This window comes from Cucurbita moschata, unplaced genomic scaffold, assembly GCF_002738365.1.
Source record: "Cucurbita moschata cultivar Rifu unplaced genomic scaffold, Cmos_1.0 Cmo_Scf00020, whole genome shotgun sequence".
NCBI classification, from domain to species: Eukaryota; Viridiplantae; Streptophyta; class Magnoliopsida; order Cucurbitales; family Cucurbitaceae; genus Cucurbita; species Cucurbita moschata.
In genome coordinates this window covers 541,256-558,736 of record NW_019268536.1, presented here as the reverse complement: position 1 = coordinate 558,736, position 17,481 = coordinate 541,256, and the positions used below count along the sequence as shown (strand labels likewise).

Genomic DNA, 17,481 nt, shown 5'->3' with positions numbered 1-17,481 from the left:
AAAAAAAAAAAAAAAAAAAAAAAAAAAAAAGACAGCTGATAATTCAGTCTTTAAGAGTCTTCTTATCTCGTTCTGTTTTTTTTTTTCAATGCCAGACCTTTTCGAATTCGAAGTCGGGATTTATGACCGAGATTCAACAGATGGTCAATGAGTGGCCTGCACAAGTTAGGAAACACCAAAAAGAAGCTCACCAGGAGGTCTAATATTTTTACTCATGATATATTCATTTGCTTCATTATTCGTAGAAAACATGCTAACATTTACACCATGTTCGGTTTCTCAGGAATTTGATGCAGATCTTAAATCATATATTTCTACAATGCTCAGTAATCTGCAAAACGTTGGAGTTGAGGTGAACGTAAACATCTAAATCGGTAAAGAACATAACTCGATTTCAGATGAAGTTTCATCACGATTTGAAAATTGTTTTGTAATGAGGGATGTGATATGATTGAGCTGAATCCAGTTGGGAGGTTGAGCAAAGTTCATTTTTTACCGAGACGTAGAAACGCTGTGGTTCGAGAGAGAGAGTGACTCGAGACAACACAAAAGATAGCAAATAAACCAACTCTGCTCCTTAATGCCTCTGCTCTGGTTTATTTTTGCATCAGTAGATTTATAGGGATAACACTAGGCGTTGTTGTCGGTTACTATATTTTTGTAGTGTACTCAGATCTTCAATTTCTTGTATCACTAAAACCCTTAATTTTCTCTAAGAATCAATTTAGATTTTCTATTTACGGGTAATTAAGGCATAATTTAGAGGTATTAAGGGGTTTCCCCCAATAAATTTCGTAAATTTATAATGTCAAAATTTGATAATAAATTAATGATAATTAATTGACTTATTAAAATAAATACTTTCTTCATTTTTATTTTATAAAAAAATGTTTTTAATTTGTGTAATAAAGTATTTATTAATTACTTTTGTTGAATTAAAAATGGTATTAATATTTTAAATTCGTATATTAATTAGTTAACTTTAGAACGAATCTTATTTATAAATATTTATAATGAGTTGTCTGATTAAAATTGTTTATTAATACTAATTTTGATTAATTCAATATTCTAAATTTGAATACTAACATAAATGTTTCAAGAATGTTTCATAAATGTTTCAAGAATGTTTCCAACTTTATTGGCTCGAGAGATTTCTCCCTTGAGGTCCCTTCCATGTCGTTTATAGGGTCGGTATAAATGGAAGCCATTGCTCCCTAAACATTCATCGTTCTCCATATATGAATTTCAATCCAATCCTACCATTTCATTACATGAATGTTAAATTATAAGTTTGGTCTTATTTACGTTTTGAACTTTAAAAAGTATTTAATAGATTCTTAAAATTTTAATTTTGTGTTCAATATAAATCTTTAAAATTTTCAATTTTGTATCGGTTAATTCTCGGTTTTCTTGTTTGTGTCTACCTGCCTATTCAATTCATGTACAAATTCTAGAGATAAATTGTGAGGGGTATGTGGCTAGAATCAAGAATTAAAATATTGATCTCAAGATCAAATTCTACGAGTATAACAATGAACAAATATTCCAAAACAGGTCAATTTGCAAATTAGAAAGTCCAAAACCATAGTCCAAAGATTAAATACACAAGTTTCAGCTCTTAAATCTTATATTCCTACCATGCTCAGTAATCTACAAAATGTTTGGCGTAGAGATGAACGTAAATATGATTGGATTAAACCAGTGAAGAACGTACCTGGTTGGGAGTTCAAAAGAACCCTTCTTTTTCAGGACATTGAGACATTGAGACGCTGTCTTACAAGAGACTTGGATGACACCTGAGATAGCATGAATGATTTTTCTTATCAGAAACTGAGCTTTCAAAATACAAAAAACGGTAAAGATGGCAAGAACTAAGATCTTTACTGTTTTTGAGTTTTAGCAAATTCTCTAGCTCTGCTCCTTGATGCTGCAGCTCCTGTTTAGTTTTGAATCAGTAGAATTTTAGGCATAACATTACTATCAGTTACTAAATTTTAATTCTTTTATGATTGAAAGAGATATTCAATGGCATTATTGTTGTTACCTCTGGCAGAAACGATCAAATGAAATCGCTGGTAGTTCTTCCTCCATTTCTTCTGTTCTCTGTGTTGAGTGTGTTGAGGATTGTTGGGAGGGAGTCCCACATTGGCTGATTTAAAGAATGATCATGAATTTATAAGTAAGGAATACATCTCCATTGGTATGAGGCATTTTGGGAAAGTCCAAAGCAAAGCCATGAGAGCTTATGCTTTAAGTGGACGATATTATACCATTGTGGAGGGTCGTGGTTCTTCGAAAACACAAGAAGATCATGAACCACCTGAATTTTTACAGCTGCACAAACTCAGATCCCCATTGGTGTGACCTAACAAACTGTCTCCCCTTACCCCAATCAACATAAGGAAATGAAAGATTGTTCTTGATAGAAAGCGTAAACTTAGTGGAATGATTCGAGTTTAGGATACTGAAATGAGTCCCAACCATTGTTTTGGAAGCATGATGTTCTTCCTTTCGCTTACCATCCTTGAATCAACGGCAAGACATATGGTACCGACTGATGTTGGCTTCACTGCACGTTTGATTCACCGTGACTCACCATTGTCACCATTTTACAATCATGTCATGACAAACACTGCACGGATCGAGGCGACCGTTCATCGTTCTAGGTCCCGGCTGAATTATCTGTATTACAACATGTTATCAAGAAAAACATTAGACAATGATTTGTCGCTCTCACCCACATTGGTTCATGAAGGTGGTGAGTACCTTATGAGTTTCAACATTGGAAATCCTTCAAGTCAAGTGATGGGATTTGCAGACACATCAAATGGTCTTATTTGGGTGCAATGCTCAGACTGCAATAGCCACTGTGATGCAGAAAAAGGCCCCTTCACCAAGTTGCTCCCTTCCAAATCCTTCACCTATGAGATGGAGCCATGTGGCTCTAACGTTTGCAATTCCTTAACTGGCTTCCAGACCTGCAATTCATCAGACAGATGGTGCAAATATAGATTAGTGTATGAAGATAACTCTGAAACAAGTGGAACTCTTTCATCTGATAGTTTTAGTTTTGATACCACAGATGGTAAACATGTGGATGTTGGCTATTTGAACTTTGGCTGTTCAGAAGCTCCTTTAACAGGAGGCATGCAGAGTTACATGGGCAGTGTGGGCTTGAACCAAACACCCCTGTCACTAATTTCTCAATTGGGTATCAAGAAATTCTCCTACTGCTTAGTTCCTTTCAATTTAGGCTCAACAAGTAAAATGTATTTCGGATCATTACCTGTGACTTCTGGGGGTCAAACTCCTCTGTTATATCCCAATTCAGATGCTTATTATGTGAAGGTTCTCGGAATCAGCGTCGGCGCTGATGATCCCAACTTGGATGGAGTTTTTGATGTATATGATGTCAGAGATGGGTGGATCATAGATTCAGGAACAACATACTCAAGTCTTGAAACAGATGCATTTGATCGTTTGCTAGCTAAATTCAATACACTACCAGAGTTACAGCAGAAAAAAGAGGACCCTAGAAACAGATTCGAGTTGTGTTTTGCAGCAAATGCAAATGATATGGAGACATTTCCAGATGTTACAGTTCATTTAGATGGTGCAGAATTAATTCTTAATGTAGAAAGTACCTTTGTGAAGATAGAGGATGATGGAATTATCTGCCTTGCCCTTCTGCGCTCTGGATCTCCAGTTTCTATATTAGGGAACTTTCAGCTGCAAAACTACCATGTTGGGTATGACCTTGAAGCTCAAGTTGTTTCCTTTGCTCCTGTTGACTGTGCTGATTCCTAACCATTAGACAGTGCTTCCTCCTGTGGGTCTGTGGAATCTCTTGCAACAACATATTTTTATGACCAAATTCATAATTTGGTTTCATACAAGCAAAATATCAACCCCTTTGTTAAAAATTTCTCAATTCAATTCGAGCTAGCTCGGTAGATAGGACACTAATGCACCAATGATCATCGTAAAGATCAATTGATCGATCTTTACTCTACAATTGTTGAACAAAAAAGGAACAGTGTAGAGAGAGCAGGGATGCTTTCTTGCCAGATGAAAGTTATATTTAGAATCAAAAGATGTAGAACACGATGTTAATTATTATTCAATGACGTGATTTTGAAGCAAAATCCAAAAGATATATGACCATGGTATTATATTCTTTCAAATTCTAGTTCTGTAGAAGCATTAAACATCCCTCTCGTAGTAAATAAGAAGGCAAGAATCTCGTGAACAATGGAGGTTTATTACTTCTTTAAGCTTAGGATATCGTTTCTAATCTGCTCTATGGTGTTCTCTACGTAACCATGTACAGAAGCTGTGACAGTTAAAGTTAAATTGCCATGGCTGACTGCAACATTCGCTGCTAGAACTTCAGCCTGGTGTCTTTCAAACGCCATTAAAATCTGTGTCACCATACCTCGTCGAACAGAAGCAAAAATAATCCCAAACAACACGATGTTGCTGGAGACCGAGACGATGACGCCGCCCCCTGGTGAATCCGAGTTCGTACTAGGAAGCATCGTCACCGATTCCAATGGTTTCTTCTCCATTTCCAGCCTCATCAACTGCTTCTGTAGATCCTCGATGAACTGGATCGTCTCGGAAACAATAGTCTCCCTCGTAGCCTGATTATTTCAGCACCAAAACTGGATTATAAAAATGTAGAAGTAGCCAGATTATACACTACAGCGAGAATCAAATCCACTAACCTTAGGAGAGAGATTCGGGACGAGAGATTGAAGAACATCGAAACTCTCACTCATCTCCTTCCTCTTCTCTCTCCCCTTCCTCTGTACACCGCCGTTGGCTTCCAGAGCTCTCCGACGCTTTCTTGAGGTCGAAGCCTTGTTTTCAGCAGCTTCAGACTGATGCACCGGCAATATGTGAGGCAAAAGTGAAACCACAGAGTCGGTGCATGCCTCCATTACTACAAATCGAAGGTTGCCAATCTTCTTCCCGCCGTCTTCTTGTTCGTTCTCCCTCTATTCTGCCATTGATGAGGGCTAGGTTGCCAATCTTCTTCCCGCCGTCTTCTTGTTCGTTCTCCCTCTATTCTGCCATTGATGAGGGCTTTTATGCAGCAATGAAAATGGTTGCAGGATGTGCGTGAGAGAGAGAGAGAGAGAGAGAGAGATTGGTCTGAAGTGGAAGAAGAAATGCGTTGCAGTTAGAACAATNAAGGTTGCCAATCTTCTTCCCGCCGTCTTCTTGTTCGTTCTCCCTCTATTCTGCCATTGATGAGGGCTTTTATGCAGCAATGAAAATGGTTGCAGGATGTGCGTGAGAGAGAGAGAGAGAGAGAGAGATTGGTCTGAAGTGGAAGAAGAAATGCGTTGCAGTTAGAACAATNGGGCTTGAACCAAACACCCCTGTCACTAATTTCTCAATTGGGTATCAAGAAATTCTCCTACTGCTTAGTTCCTTTCAATTTAGGCTCAACAAGTAAAATGTATTTCGGATCATTACCTGTGACTTCTGGGGGTCAAACTCCTCTGTTATATCCCAATTCAGATGCTTATTATGTGAAGGTTCTCGGAATCAGCGTCGGCGCTGATGATCCCAACTTGGATGGAGTTTTTGATGTATATGATGTCAGAGATGGGTGGATCATAGATTCAGGAACAACATACTCAAGTCTTGAAACAGATGCATTTGATCGTTTGCTAGCTAAATTCAATACACTACCAGAGTTACAGCAGAAAAAAGAGGACCCTAGAAACAGATTCGAGTTGTGTTTTGCAGCAAATGCAAATGATATGGAGACATTTCCAGATGTTACAGTTCATTTAGATGGTGCAGAATTAATTCTTAATGTAGAAAGTACCTTTGTGAAGATAGAGGATGATGGAATTATCTGCCTTGCCCTTCTGCGCTCTGGATCTCCAGTTTCTATATTAGGGAACTTTCAGCTGCAAAACTACCATGTTGGGTATGACCTTGAAGCTCAAGTTGTTTCCTTTGCTCCTGTTGACTGTGCTGATTCCTAACCATTAGACAGTGCTTCCTCCTGTGGGTCTGTGGAATCTCTTGCAACAACATATTTTTATGACCAAATTCATAATTTGGTTTCATACAAGCAAAATATCAACCCCTTTGTTAAAAATTTCTCAATTCAATTCGAGCTAGCTCGGTAGATAGGACACTAATGCACCAATGATCATCGTAAAGATCAATTGATCGATCTTTACTCTACAATTGTTGAACAAAAAAGGAACAGTGTAGAGAGAGCAGGGATGCTTTCTTGCCAGATGAAAGTTATATTTAGAATCAAAAGATGTAGAACACGATGTTAATTATTATTCAATGACGTGATTTTGAAGCAAAATCCAAAAGATATATGACCATGGTATTATATTCTTTCAAATTCTAGTTCTGTAGAAGCATTAAACATCCCTCTCGTAGTAAATAAGAAGGCAAGAATCTCGTGAACAATGGAGGTTTATTACTTCTTTAAGCTTAGGATATCGTTTCTAATCTGCTCTATGGTGTTCTCTACGTAACCATGTACAGAAGCTGTGACAGTTAAAGTTAAATTGCCATGGCTGACTGCAACATTCGCTGCTAGAACTTCAGCCTGGTGTCTTTCAAACGCCATTAAAATCTGTGTCACCATACCTCGTCGAACAGAAGCAAAAATAATCCCAAACAACACGATGTTGCTGGAGACCGAGACGATGACGCCGCCCCCTGGTGAATCCGAGTTCGTACTAGGAAGCATCGTCACCGATTCCAATGGTTTCTTCTCCATTTCCAGCCTCATCAACTGCTTCTGTAGATCCTCGATGAACTGGATCGTCTCGGAAACAATAGTCTCCCTCGTAGCCTGATTATTTCAGCACCAAAACTGGATTATAAAAATGTAGAAGTAGCCAGATTATACACTACAGCGAGAATCAAATCCACTAACCTTAGGAGAGAGATTCGGGACGAGAGATTGAAGAACATCGAAACTCTCACTCATCTCCTTCCTCTTCTCTCTCCCCTTCCTCTGTACACCGCCGTTGGCTTCCAGAGCTCTCCGACGCTTTCTTGAGGTCGAAGCCTTGTTTTCAGCAGCTTCAGACTGATGCACCGGCAATATGTGAGGCAAAAGTGAAACCACAGAGTCGGTGCATGCCTCCATTACTACAAATCGAAGGTTGCCAATCTTCTTCCCGCCGTCTTCTTGTTCGTTCTCCCTCTATTCTGCCATTGATGAGGGCTTTTATGCAGCAATGAAAATGGTTGCAGGATGTGCGTGAGAGAGAGAGAGAGAGAGAGAGAGATTGGTCTGAAGTGGAAGAAGAAATGCGTTGCAGTTAGAACAATATTTTGCAGAGCGAAGAAAGAGATTATGATTTAAAATTCCAACTCCCAATTTTACAGTTTCGACTCGCCAATTCTCTGTTTCTTCATTGTACTTTTTTTCTCTTTTCATTTTCGTCCTTCATTTTTTATTTTATCACCATTTATTCCCATCATTTCTAGAAATTATAATTTATGTCCTCCATTTTTTATTTTATCACGATTTATTTCCCATCCTTTCTAAAAATTATAATTTAGCTCTTATATTTTAAAATTTATAAATATTCCCCTACTTTCTAGAAATTATAATTTAGCTCTTATATTTTAAAATTTACGAATGTACCGTACTTGTCTAAAAATTATAATTTAGCTCTTATATTTTAAAATTTACGAATGTCCCGTACTTTCTAGAAATTATAATTTAGCTCTTATATTTTAAAATTTATGAATGTCTCATACTTTCTATAAATTATAATTTAGCTTTTATATTTTAAAATTTACGAATGTGAGGACTTTATCGAGGTTGAGTTAAAAAAATCTCTTGAACTAACTCGAAATTTCAAATTGATTAGATCGATAACGGAACAATTCAAATAAAGTTTACAACTCATCCCAAGTTTTTTTTTTTTCGGGTTGGATTTAGTTGAATTGTCGAATTAATTTTTTTTAATAATTTTTAAAAAAAATAAATAATGCACGTAATATTAATAACTAAAATCTCATAAAATTTTAATATAAAATATTCATTAGTCACCACGCATCACTAATATTGATTATAAACGTCAAATGTTTTTAGTTTTCATAATAATCTTAGAAATGAGGTTAGGTTGGAATATAGCTTTACTTTTTAGTTGATCAGGTTCACCCGACAAAACAATGTCAACTCGTAAGTCAAAATCCAACCCAAATCCATTCAAATTGGTCCGTTCTTAAACACCTTAAATATTATCAAATTATATAAATATTTATCAAATTTATCAATAAAAATTATAAATTTATAATATATTCATTTTTTTGAAAATAATTAATGACATATAATTAAATTTTATATTTTATAAGTGTGTCAAATAAATTTATAATTTTTTTAAAATGTGAAATAGTTTAAAAGTCAATGTATAAATTTATTGATTATATTTTTAAAATTAAAAAATTTATTAAACATAAAATTAAATTTATAAACATATTAGAACTTTTTTAAAAGTTAGATATTTATTTAATACAAATCTCAAAGACTAACAATTTCACGTAAATATTAAATTACAAATTTAGTCATCAGCTTTTAAAATTATCATTTACTTCAGTTTGAGAGGGAGGGGTAAATAAAATATTTCACATAAATAGTCTCCTTCGGCTGCTACAAGCGTTATAAATAAGCCCAATTAGCTTTAAAATGGGCCGTGAGGAAATTTAGAAACAAAGCCAAAGCCCATTTAGATGTACTGTGAAGAAGCTTAAAAACAGGCCCAAATTCCGGCCCATTTAACTGGGCCTTTTCTGGAGGCCCACAGTAGCCAACACAACTAGCAACATAAATACTACAGCTCCAGCAAGAGAGAGCACAGTAGAGGCTGCCACTTGTATGCAAAATCTACCATATATGTCACACACTTTATTCCATTGCACGTGTGAGTTTCCGTGGTAAGCGATGACTCCGACCGCCGCTGCAGCTCCGCTACTGGAGAAAAGCAGTGCCACCATGACCGTGTCGAGAATGATGACCAATAAGATTAAGATGTTGTCGTTACTCGTGTCTTTTAACAAAAAGAACAATGATATGAAGCTATACGAACATGCTATTATATTTGTCGCCAAAAGATACCTAAAAAAAATATAATATACTTAAAATCATGAAATTATTAAAAAAATACCGCTTAATTTTCTTATACGTGATTATGGGTCAGAAAAACCACAACTCTCAGTGTCTATAACGTTCATAAATAATCAAACAGGCATATTTGAATTAGTTACAGCTTGACCAACAGGCTAACCGTTTGAATCTCTACCTATGTGAAATTAAACTCAAAAGGGAAAAAACAGGTAGATGTTCGAATTCTCGAGAGAGAGAGAAGCTTACCCGAGAGCAGATAAGTAATACCATTTAGCTGTGAGAGTAAAATCGAGAGGAGGGAGGTCGAGGGAGAGCGTAAGAGGAAGAATCGTGGTTTGTTCGTTGAGTCCCACGACAATGGCTGCCACAAAACACAACACGAATCCCGAAACCCTAAAAACCATTTCAATTTTACTGCCCATTTTCTTCTCCTCTTTCCTCTCATCTTCCATTCTCACTCTTGATCTCCCCCCACCTCCATTTTCTCTCTCTCTCTATATATATATATGTGTGTATATATATATATATATAAATGAATTAATGAATTAACAGAGAGGTAGTTCAATTCTTAATTATGGGGGTATTTGTGGAAACAAAAAATCCCTCCCAAACTTATGGAAGCCTTCGCATTGGGCCCCACTTCCTCATTAGGGGTAGTTTGGTAATTATATATATGTTTGAAAATTATTAAATAAAATTATTAATTGATTCAACCAATAAGATTTATTGATGTAAAATGATTGAGAATTTGAATATTATTTAATAGATAAGTTACGGATTACTATTTTAAAAGTGGGTAATTTAATTAATATATTAATTTTTTAAGAAAAGAAAAAAAAGGGGGAAAAAAAAAACATGTCAGAGGACTGTCAAATACTTGTCAGACAGTCCATTGTCGTTTATGATAGGGTTGAAGAGCTCCATTTGAATTTCACTTTGGTTACATTAAATTGAGAGGAATGGCAGGCACCCAATAATTGAATTGGAGACAGACACAGAAGTATTTCACAAATGCTTACGTGTCATATACAAATAATAAAATATATTATTTTTTAACGATACGGGTCAAACATATAACCTCGATTACATACACTCGATGGGTTTCTCGACTACTGTTAGACTAGGATGAATGGAACCGACCCATTTTAATTGATCGATTTGGTGAGCCGAAGATTGAAGCCATTTCTAGAACTTCTACTAATGATAGGAAGATTTGACACTGAACTTCTACCCGTGCATGCACGCACCTACCATAGCTACGTTGAGTGAACGGAAGAGCTACCATTGTGGACGCACATTCTTCCTCTACAGATGATCATTTTTACCCGACGTTAATTCTCTCTTATTTTATCAAATTGTATCTAAAATTATACTTGATATAAATTATAAAATTTTCTACAAATTAAAAAAAAAAAACAAAGTCGGGTAAAGAACGTGACAAAATTATTAAATCAAAATATGATCGAATATTTTAAATTAAATTAATTATATATTTAATGTTGTTTTGAAAGAACTTGTAAGTTAGTGGCAATGATTATAAAAGATATAGATTGAGAAATAAACTTAATAGATATTAAGAATTTAAATACAATATATTCCAAAAAAAAAATCCTTTAAAAAATCTTAATTTTTTATTTTAATATTTACAAAGGAATTAAATAATAAAAAAAACACGTAATTTCAATGGTAGTTGCCGTAGGTGATCAGGTTTTGACTTGATGGTAATGAAAAATAAAGATAAAAAATAATAATAATAATAATTATAGATAATTTAAATAATTTTATTTAGAGGATAAATCAAATATCATTTTCAAATTATAATTACTTGCAAAACAATCCTTTGATTTTTAATATAATTTTTAAAAGGTTTATCTTTCGTTTCCCACTTATTATTATTATTTTATTCAGTTTATTCAACTCAGAGAAAAACCAACCACCAACCGTCAAAGAGGTGCTTGGTTGTGAAGATATTGTCAATCATTTTGTGATTATCTCACTCTCATTCTTTAATAATATGAATATAATTTTAATTAATTTTATATTTTTTAATTCAAGTTGGGGAAATTTGGTCAATAAAACTTGCTTTAATTATTTATTTGCTTAGGTAAGAATAAAAAAAAAAAATCCAAAATTTTAATATGGCAACCCAGAGCCATTAAAGCAATGCATAGAACTATAATTTGACAATTCCATCGTGTTATGAGCGAATAATTTTAAAGAAATGGTAAAATATGAGTCAGAATTCTCGAGAATCTCTCTATTACCGGGAAACCTACAGAAGTCAAAATGAGAGGAGCAGGGGGCGTGACAAGAAACGGCTCGAAAGAAAGCTATTTTGGTTCCTAATGTTTCTCCACAACTAACAAGATGCATCAACCTCGTGACCTTAGGTTCAATATTGATGTGTATTTGAAATTCTTATACCAAAATAGAACCGAACTTGAAGAACATATATATCTATATATACATACATATATTTACATATATATATATATATATATATATATATATATATATATGAAAAACGAGGTGATCCCATCTTAATTTTATAGCTTTCTTGGACACCAACTAACTTTTTAATGCAAGAATATCCATACAACGAGGCTCAAAATCTCTCTTTCTCTCTCATTGGACTTTCTTTAAAAAAAATTATAAAAAAAAAATCCAAAAAATCTGACTATATTATATATTTAATCACAAAATGGATGTCAGAAATTTCCTAGTTTCATACACAAAATTTGACAATTTTGAACCTTAAAATATTGTCTAAATTATCTAAAAGGTTCCTAAATTTGCATTTTAAGCTTTTAAAAAAATATTTAAAAAATTCTAACAATTTTTTAAAGTTATTCCTGAACTTTCAAAAAGTTGTATTAATATGAAAATAACTTTTATTTTCTTAAAATTATTATATTTAAGAATAGAACTATTAATAAAAATATTAATTTAATGGCAGTTTTCGTATATTTTTGGAAATATATATATATATATATTTTATATAATTTAAAGAATGATATAATAAATTAATCTGCGTCCACATTTCACTTGGCGTGCAGGAAACTCCAACCAAACTAATCCATTTCTCAAATCCTAATAACTATATATATACACACAATACACCCAAGTTTCCTGTCGTTCTTAATTACATTAATTTTTCTTTTTTCAAACTAATTCCATTCCTTTTCCCATAATGGCCTCAGCCGAGCCGGAATCTGCCAAGGAGGCACCGCCGCCTCCGCCCTCTACCGCTCCCCGAGGGAGAGTGAATTTGTCCCTGGTCGACTTCGGCCTGAGATTTGTGCTTTTTGCGGCGGCGGTGTCGAGTGTGGTGGTCATCGTCACCAGTAAGCAGACCGTCGTCGGTAAGCTCCGGGGTGTCCCTCCGGGCTTCCCTGTCCAGGCCAAGTTTGACCACTCCCCTGCCTTCATGTGAGTTTTATTTATTTATTTATTTAAATATTTGAAATTATATAAACCTAATATGATATTTATCAAAAACTAAAATAATATATTAAGCATATATATATATATATATATATTAAAGTAATTTCTTGCTCGAGCTCGAAAATAAAAACTCCAAATAAATTAAAAAATAAATAAATATATATTGAGAAAAATAATTTTGAAATAAAAAAGCGACAATATAATCACTTAGAATAATATTGAGGTAATTGATTGTTTATTATATGTCATTTGGACATCTAATAATATAAATAAAGACCCTCGAGAAGTTGTATGGTGACGAAAATAGTTAGACCTCTTTATAATCCAACTCGATGAACCATATATTATAATCACAAAAATTATAAATAAAATACTAATAAAATTTAAAATTAATCTATGTATTAAAGACATATTTATATTCATGAAAATTATTATTATTATTATTGTTATTTATTTAATTTTGTTAAAAAATTAACTTAAATAACTAATATATAAGATTTTTTTTAATGTTCAACCAATATTATTTATAATTATTCAGCTTGATATTCATTAATTTATTTATTGATTTTGTCATTTTGAGTTAATTTATTTAATTAAATTGTTTTAAATGCATTTAAAAACTGAAATTAATGATACGGAATTAAAATATACAGATATTTCGTGGCTGCATTATCGTTGGCGGCACTTTACGGTCTCGTTACGGCCCTCGCCTCCGTTTCCGTCATCGCTAAACCCAATCTCTCTACCAAGTTCTTGCTTCATTTTGCCGTCTGGGATACGGTAATTTCTCTCTCTACTACTCACCGTTAAGTAACGGCGGTTAATTTAAATATTTTAATATCACTATTAATTATCACTCTAATTTTAAAACTAATATATTATCACTTTAATGTATAAATTTATTTGGAAATTGTGTGCAGTTGATATTGGGGGTGGTAGCCTCAGCAACAGGGGCTGCAGGTGGAGTCGCATACATAGGATTAAAAGGAAACTCGCACGTACGATGGGACAAAGTGTGCTACGCATTCGACAAATTCTGCCGCCACATCGGCGGCGCTTTGGCGGCGTCACTTTTCGCCTCCGTCGTGCTGGTGTTGCTAATTTGGATCTCCATTATATCTCTCCACGCGCGAATTCGAAAGTAGAATTCACTCACCTCTTCTCAGGCCTTTGTTACCGCGCGTGTTTGTTACTGCTTCAGGATTTTACTCGTAAATGTGTTTGCTTTGTGGCGTTGAATTTGAAGTAGGATTTTTATATTATTGTGTTGTATATTAGATTGTTGTGGATTCGAATTTGGGTGTTATTTTTTTATAAAATATTGTGTTAATTATAGTTCATTTATGCTCATATTTCTCACAAATAATAATAATAATAATAATAATAATAATAATAATAATAATAATAAATTTTATATATATCAAAATTAAGGTTTAAAACAAATTTATTATATTTTTATATATAATAAATTATGTACACATAAAATATTATTAAATTTAAGCGAAAATTATTCATTAAAAAATTATTTGAAATTAATGTTTAGAAAATATATATAAAAAGAGAAAAAAAATATTCTCGGAAAAAAATTGGGGAGATTCCTTATCCTCGTCCTACAAAAATAAATAAAAATTACAAAAATGAAAATTAAATTTATATGTCTAGTAAAAATTTATATAAATAAAAATAACCTTTTTTAAAAAATAAATTAGGCGTGAAAATTTAATGCATGACCCACCACGTGCATTTCTATGGTGGGTAAATTTTCTACTACCAATTGTAGAAATTTTTTCTTATCATCTCTATTTAACCTTTATTATAAAAGAGAAAAAAGACAAAATATTATAATATAAATATTTAATTTATAATAACAAGAGACTGTTGAAATAAAATAATATAATATGTAAATCACGTGTCAATTAAATATCTAGTACGTACCACTATAAATATTTTCGCCATCGTCAAATTCTCCGTCCCCAGTTCTCGACTCCAGCATACTCCGTTCGGAAGCAAGCTCGGTTAGGGATTGAATCCATGGGTTTGCACCTTCTTCCCATTGATGCTGCCTTGAAGATTGCTTCTTCGCTTCAGGTTCCAATGGAGTTTTGTGTGATTCTGTTTCTTTTTTTTTTCTTACTGTAATAATGTCTGTGGATTAATTTATCTCTCTCTCTGGAATTTGGGGATGTGATGCGAATCGGTACGAAGGCATCGGACATTTGTTCTTTGGGCTGTTGCTCGCGATTTTGTAAGCAACTCTGCGATTCCGATTACCTGTGGGAATCTCTCACTAGAGAAAGATGGCCTTATATCAATGTTGCTTCAGTCTCTTCTTCATCAACTCTCGCACAATCGCCTATCTCCATGGTGCTATTTCCATTATCTTTATCTCTTCTTAATTTAGTAAATTGTTTCTCATATTGGATGGAAACTTGACTTGTTTAGTATATTTAGGTTTCTTGGAATCGATTGAGAGATTTGGAAGGTTCTTTTGTTATTTCCGCCTCTTAATTCAAGTGTAGCTAATGCCCCTTTGGAATTTCCCCTGCCCCTACCTGAAATGGTTTGATTATTTTGTGAAACGTACAATGGATATTTATCTAGAGTTGAACGTAAGTATCTGTTCTAATTCATGAATGTTTAGGCCATATACAGACACTGTTCGATTGTAATGTATTTCCAATGAAAACTCGTAGGATATTAAATCTTAGCCTATTATTGTTTATGTTGATCCTTTGATGATCATTTCCATAATGGTGTTAAGGATCTTTGTTTTTGAAATCAATCCAGAGATTTGAAAGCTTGTTTTGTTCTTTCTTTGTCGCATTACAAATGTTGTTGAATTAGCTCCTTTGATGTTTCTCCTTCCCTATCTGAAATGATTGAACAGCTTAGGGAAACGTGTTAGGGATTTCAGGTTGATTTAGAACTTAAGTTCTGTTGTTCTCATTCGTGAATTTAGTTGTTCTAAGTGTTTTTTGATACCTTATTTGTTCTGTAGTTGAATGGGCCCTTTCAAATTTTCTCCATCCTTTCTGAAATGGTTGGTTTTCTTAGTGAAACATATATTGGATGTTTATCTTGAGTTGAACTATTGTTGGATATTTATCCGAGTCTTTGTTCTTATATCCGTTATGAGATTTCTGTTCATTAACAAACAAATGAAACGTCTTCCAGGGATGGAAAAGCTTTTACATCCAGAGACATATCGAGATATCGAGACGAGCCCAAGCAGCGGTAAAGTTTATAGAACAATACTCTCCTTCTTCCCCAATTGAGGGTGGAGACTATCTCAGGACAATTGTAGGCTTGTGGGATTTGAAGCTTAGTTTTATAGATGCTCAAATGGTGCTTTTCAAACCTCACCTGAATGAGCTGCTGAACTTGGTTGGCTTACACTACTGTCAAAGTTGGCTTCAAGTTCCTGTATGTCCTGCTGCTTTTGCCATTTTAGTTCAATCATTTGTAGGTTTAAATCACATTTTGGTCGTGAACTTTTATACTCATTCCATTTTGATCCCTTAAATCTTCAAATGTTCTATTTTTGTAACAACCCATCGCTAGCTGATATTGTCTTCTTTGGGTTTTCCCTTTCGAGTTTTCCCTCAAAGTTTTTAAAGTGAGATCTCACGTCGGTTGGAGAGGGGAACGAAAGATTATTTATAAGGTTGTGGAAACCTCTCCCTAGTAGACGCGTTTTAAAAATCTTGAGGGAAAGCTCGAAAGAGAGCTCAAAAACGACAATATCGACTAACAGTGGGTGTGGTCTGTTACAGTTTTAGGGATTTAAACTGAAGAGCTTAGCGGTTAGGAAGTTTTTGAGTGATAAAACTAAAAAGAGGTAAAAATGAAAGACTGTATTATAGGAGAATTAGGATTCCTGCTTCTTTTGTATATGATGCGTCCGAAATTGTTGAGTTGATATTCAACTTGTGGCAGGGGAATGAAATCATAGAAGCACTTGAAAGATGCAAGATCTCAGAGAGGCAAGTAAGTGTGAAATGGTGGAAGCTGGGAAGATGGTTTTATGGCTTCCGTATGAGAGACGAGCAACAAACTCGTCGAGTCTCTCTAGCAGCACTCATAGCAGAAGAAGGGGAAGACGTTCTCGAGGTGCTTAGCCGAGGTGCTGTTAACGAGGTGCTTCGAGTTCAGGTATCTGTAGGTGAGCCCTTTGCCAGTAACTGATCTCAGGAAAGCACATAAAAACACCCTTTGCATCTCCTAAGTAAGCATTCTGCAGCAATGATCTATGTGCTAATTAATAGTTGCTTCATATATTTCAAATAATTGCTTATAGATTTATGCCTGCAGATACCCAAATGCTAAATACTTGTTGCCCATTCAGGTTTGATTTATAATTGGTATATTTTGTAAATTATTAGGAGCTTTTGGCTCCCAAGTATTGGTTTCAGACAATCTTAATATCTCACAAAATACTAATAGTATAGTCCATAGCTACATCATTACTTTTCTATTTTGTTCAATTAAATTTTTAACAAGTTTGTGTTATTTTATGTTCTATATTTTTAGATTGATCGAGTTCATGAATATGAATTTGTTATTTGAAAACTTTTTGTTTTCAAAATTTTATGAACTAAATAATACAAATTTTAGAATGCAGAATTGTATTTAAAAAGATTATAACATTAATATAGTATTTGATGTTATAAATGTTATAAACTTATTTTCTTTTTGTTAAACTAAAATATGTATTATGTAATATGTAATATTTTATAAACTATATGATATTACGAAATGTATAATTTTACAGTTTTTTAACATAAAGTTAGTGGGTAACTCCCACTAATATTTTAAACGATAAATATATTCTTACAAAATTTAAATAATAGTTTAAAATTTAAATCTAATTATCAAAACTCTATTGGTCTTCCTCCATTTTTTCGGAT

At 33.8% G+C, this 17,481-nt stretch overlaps 7 protein-coding genes and 1 long non-coding RNA gene across 11 annotated transcripts in view; 4 read left to right on the top strand and 4 right to left on the bottom strand.

Annotated features, from left to right (window-relative positions):
- The window catches only part of LOC111458035, a 3,930-nt gene extending 3,183 nt beyond the window's left edge, over nucleotides 1-747 (top strand). The window contains exons 10-12 of one of the 2 annotated variants that reach the window (XM_023100529.1): nucleotides 96-197; nucleotides 284-374; nucleotides 467-747. In XM_023100529.1, the coding sequence (XP_022956297.1) occupies nucleotides 96-197; nucleotides 284-370 (189 nt within the window). In that variant the 3' untranslated portion in view covers nucleotides 371-374; nucleotides 467-747. Of the gene's footprint in view, nucleotides 1-95; nucleotides 198-283 lie in introns of both variants that reach the window. The other variant, XM_023100528.1, reaches the window with a different exon arrangement.
- An 821-nt stretch (nucleotides 748-1,568) lies between these two features.
- LOC111457954 lies at nucleotides 1,569-2,144 on the bottom strand. The gene is made up of 3 exons (XR_002713030.1): nucleotides 2,045-2,144; nucleotides 1,885-1,936; nucleotides 1,569-1,796 (listed from the first exon to the last, which is right to left on the bottom strand). It is a non-coding gene; the product is annotated as an uncharacterized LOC111457954 (long non-coding RNA).
- Nucleotides 2,145-2,445: 301 nt separating this feature from the next.
- LOC111457819 (aspartic proteinase CDR1-like) lies at nucleotides 2,446-4,119 on the top strand. The gene has a single exon (XM_023100217.1). The coding sequence runs from the start codon at nucleotides 2,470-2,472 to the stop codon at nucleotides 3,805-3,807; it is 1,338 nt and encodes a 445-aa protein (XP_022955985.1). The 5' UTR covers nucleotides 2,446-2,469; the 3' UTR covers nucleotides 3,808-4,119.
- Nucleotides 4,120-4,201: 82 nt separating this feature from the next.
- On the bottom strand, nucleotides 4,202-5,010 carry LOC111457820. Its single transcript, XM_023100218.1, has 2 exons — nucleotides 4,728-5,010; nucleotides 4,202-4,643 (listed from the first exon to the last, which is right to left on the bottom strand). Exons 1-2 carry the CDS (start codon nucleotides 4,941-4,943, stop codon nucleotides 4,263-4,265), a joined length of 597 nt encoding a protein of 198 aa, XP_022955986.1. The 5' UTR covers nucleotides 4,944-5,010; the 3' UTR covers nucleotides 4,202-4,262.
- A 367-nt stretch (nucleotides 5,011-5,377) lies between these two features.
- LOC111457838 lies at nucleotides 5,378-7,388 on the bottom strand. 2 transcript variants are annotated; one of them, XM_023100248.1, is made up of 3 exons: nucleotides 6,926-7,388; nucleotides 6,634-6,841; nucleotides 5,378-6,033 (listed from the first exon to the last, which is right to left on the bottom strand). In XM_023100248.1, exons 1-3 carry the CDS (start codon nucleotides 7,139-7,141, stop codon nucleotides 6,002-6,004), a joined length of 456 nt encoding a protein of 151 aa, XP_022956016.1. In that variant the 5' UTR covers nucleotides 7,142-7,388; the 3' UTR covers nucleotides 5,378-6,001. The 2 variants fall into 2 exon arrangements, with proteins under 2 accessions (XP_022956016.1, XP_022956015.1); XM_023100247.1 differs by having other exon boundaries at nucleotides 5,378-6,841.
- A 1,197-nt stretch (nucleotides 7,389-8,585) lies between these two features.
- On the bottom strand, nucleotides 8,586-9,654 carry LOC111457818 (CASP-like protein 1E2). The gene is made up of 2 exons (XM_023100216.1): nucleotides 9,377-9,654; nucleotides 8,586-9,121 (listed from the first exon to the last, which is right to left on the bottom strand). The coding sequence occupies exons 1-2, from the start codon at nucleotides 9,580-9,582 to the stop codon at nucleotides 8,782-8,784; spliced, it is 546 nt and encodes a 181-aa protein (XP_022955984.1). The 5' UTR covers nucleotides 9,583-9,654; the 3' UTR covers nucleotides 8,586-8,781.
- Nucleotides 9,655-12,261: 2,607 nt separating this feature from the next.
- LOC111457806 (CASP-like protein 1D1) lies at nucleotides 12,262-13,914 on the top strand. The gene is made up of 3 exons (XM_023100203.1): nucleotides 12,262-12,559; nucleotides 13,228-13,354; nucleotides 13,495-13,914. The coding sequence occupies exons 1-3, from the start codon at nucleotides 12,321-12,323 to the stop codon at nucleotides 13,717-13,719; spliced, it is 591 nt and encodes a 196-aa protein (XP_022955971.1). The 5' UTR covers nucleotides 12,262-12,320; the 3' UTR covers nucleotides 13,720-13,914.
- Nucleotides 13,915-14,525: 611 nt separating this feature from the next.
- Nucleotides 14,526-17,048, top strand: LOC111457456. Of its 2 annotated transcripts, none has more exons than XM_023099659.1 (4): nucleotides 14,526-14,662; nucleotides 14,780-14,938; nucleotides 15,749-15,997; nucleotides 16,511-17,048. In XM_023099659.1, the coding sequence occupies exons 1-4, from the start codon at nucleotides 14,606-14,608 to the stop codon at nucleotides 16,757-16,759; spliced, it is 714 nt and encodes a 237-aa protein (XP_022955427.1). In that variant the 5' UTR covers nucleotides 14,526-14,605; the 3' UTR covers nucleotides 16,760-17,048. The 2 variants fall into 2 exon arrangements, with proteins under 2 accessions (XP_022955427.1, XP_022955428.1); XM_023099660.1 differs by having other exon boundaries at nucleotides 14,755-14,938.
- The last annotated feature ends 433 nt before the right edge of the window (nucleotides 17,049-17,481 follow it).

Bases quoted from the DNA above. Each gene is read 5' to 3' on its own strand.
- LOC111457456 (XM_023099659.1), top strand. From the start codon at position 14,606: ATGGGTTTGCACCTTCTTCCCATTGATGCTGCCTTGAAGATTGCTTCT. The intron at 14,939-15,748 runs GTGCTATTTCCA...AACGTCTTCCAG, and splicing joins CACAATCGCCTATCTCCATG to GGATGGAAAAGCTTTTACAT. The intron at 15,998-16,510 runs GTATGTCCTGCT...AACTTGTGGCAG, and splicing joins AAAGTTGGCTTCAAGTTCCT to GGGAATGAAATCATAGAAGC.
- LOC111457819 (XM_023100217.1), top strand. From the start codon at position 2,470: ATGAGTCCCAACCATTGTTTTGGAAGCATGATGTTCTTCCTTTCGCTT.
- LOC111457820 (XM_023100218.1), bottom strand. From the start codon at position 4,943: ATGGAGGCATGCACCGACTCTGTGGTTTCACTTTTGCCTCACATATTG. The intron at 4,644-4,727 runs GTTAGTGGATTT...TGAAATAATCAG, and splicing joins TCCCGAATCTCTCTCCTAAG to GCTACGAGGGAGACTATTGT.
- LOC111457806 (XM_023100203.1), top strand. From the start codon at position 12,321: ATGGCCTCAGCCGAGCCGGAATCTGCCAAGGAGGCACCGCCGCCTCCG. The intron at 12,560-13,227 runs GTGAGTTTTATT...TAAAATATACAG, and splicing joins GACCACTCCCCTGCCTTCAT to ATATTTCGTGGCTGCATTAT. The intron at 13,355-13,494 runs GTAATTTCTCTC...AATTGTGTGCAG, and splicing joins ATTTTGCCGTCTGGGATACG to TTGATATTGGGGGTGGTAGC.
- LOC111457838 (XM_023100247.1), bottom strand. From the start codon at position 7,141: ATGGAGGCATGCACCGACTCTGTGGTTTCACTTTTGCCTCACATATTG. The intron at 6,842-6,925 runs GTTAGTGGATTT...TGAAATAATCAG, and splicing joins TCCCGAATCTCTCTCCTAAG to GCTACGAGGGAGACTATTGT.
- LOC111457818 (XM_023100216.1), bottom strand. From the start codon at position 9,582: ATGGAAGATGAGAGGAAAGAGGAGAAGAAAATGGGCAGTAAAATTGAA. The intron at 9,122-9,376 runs GTAAGCTTCTCT...TATTTTTTTTAG, and splicing joins TATTACTTATCTGCTCTCGG to GTATCTTTTGGCGACAAATA.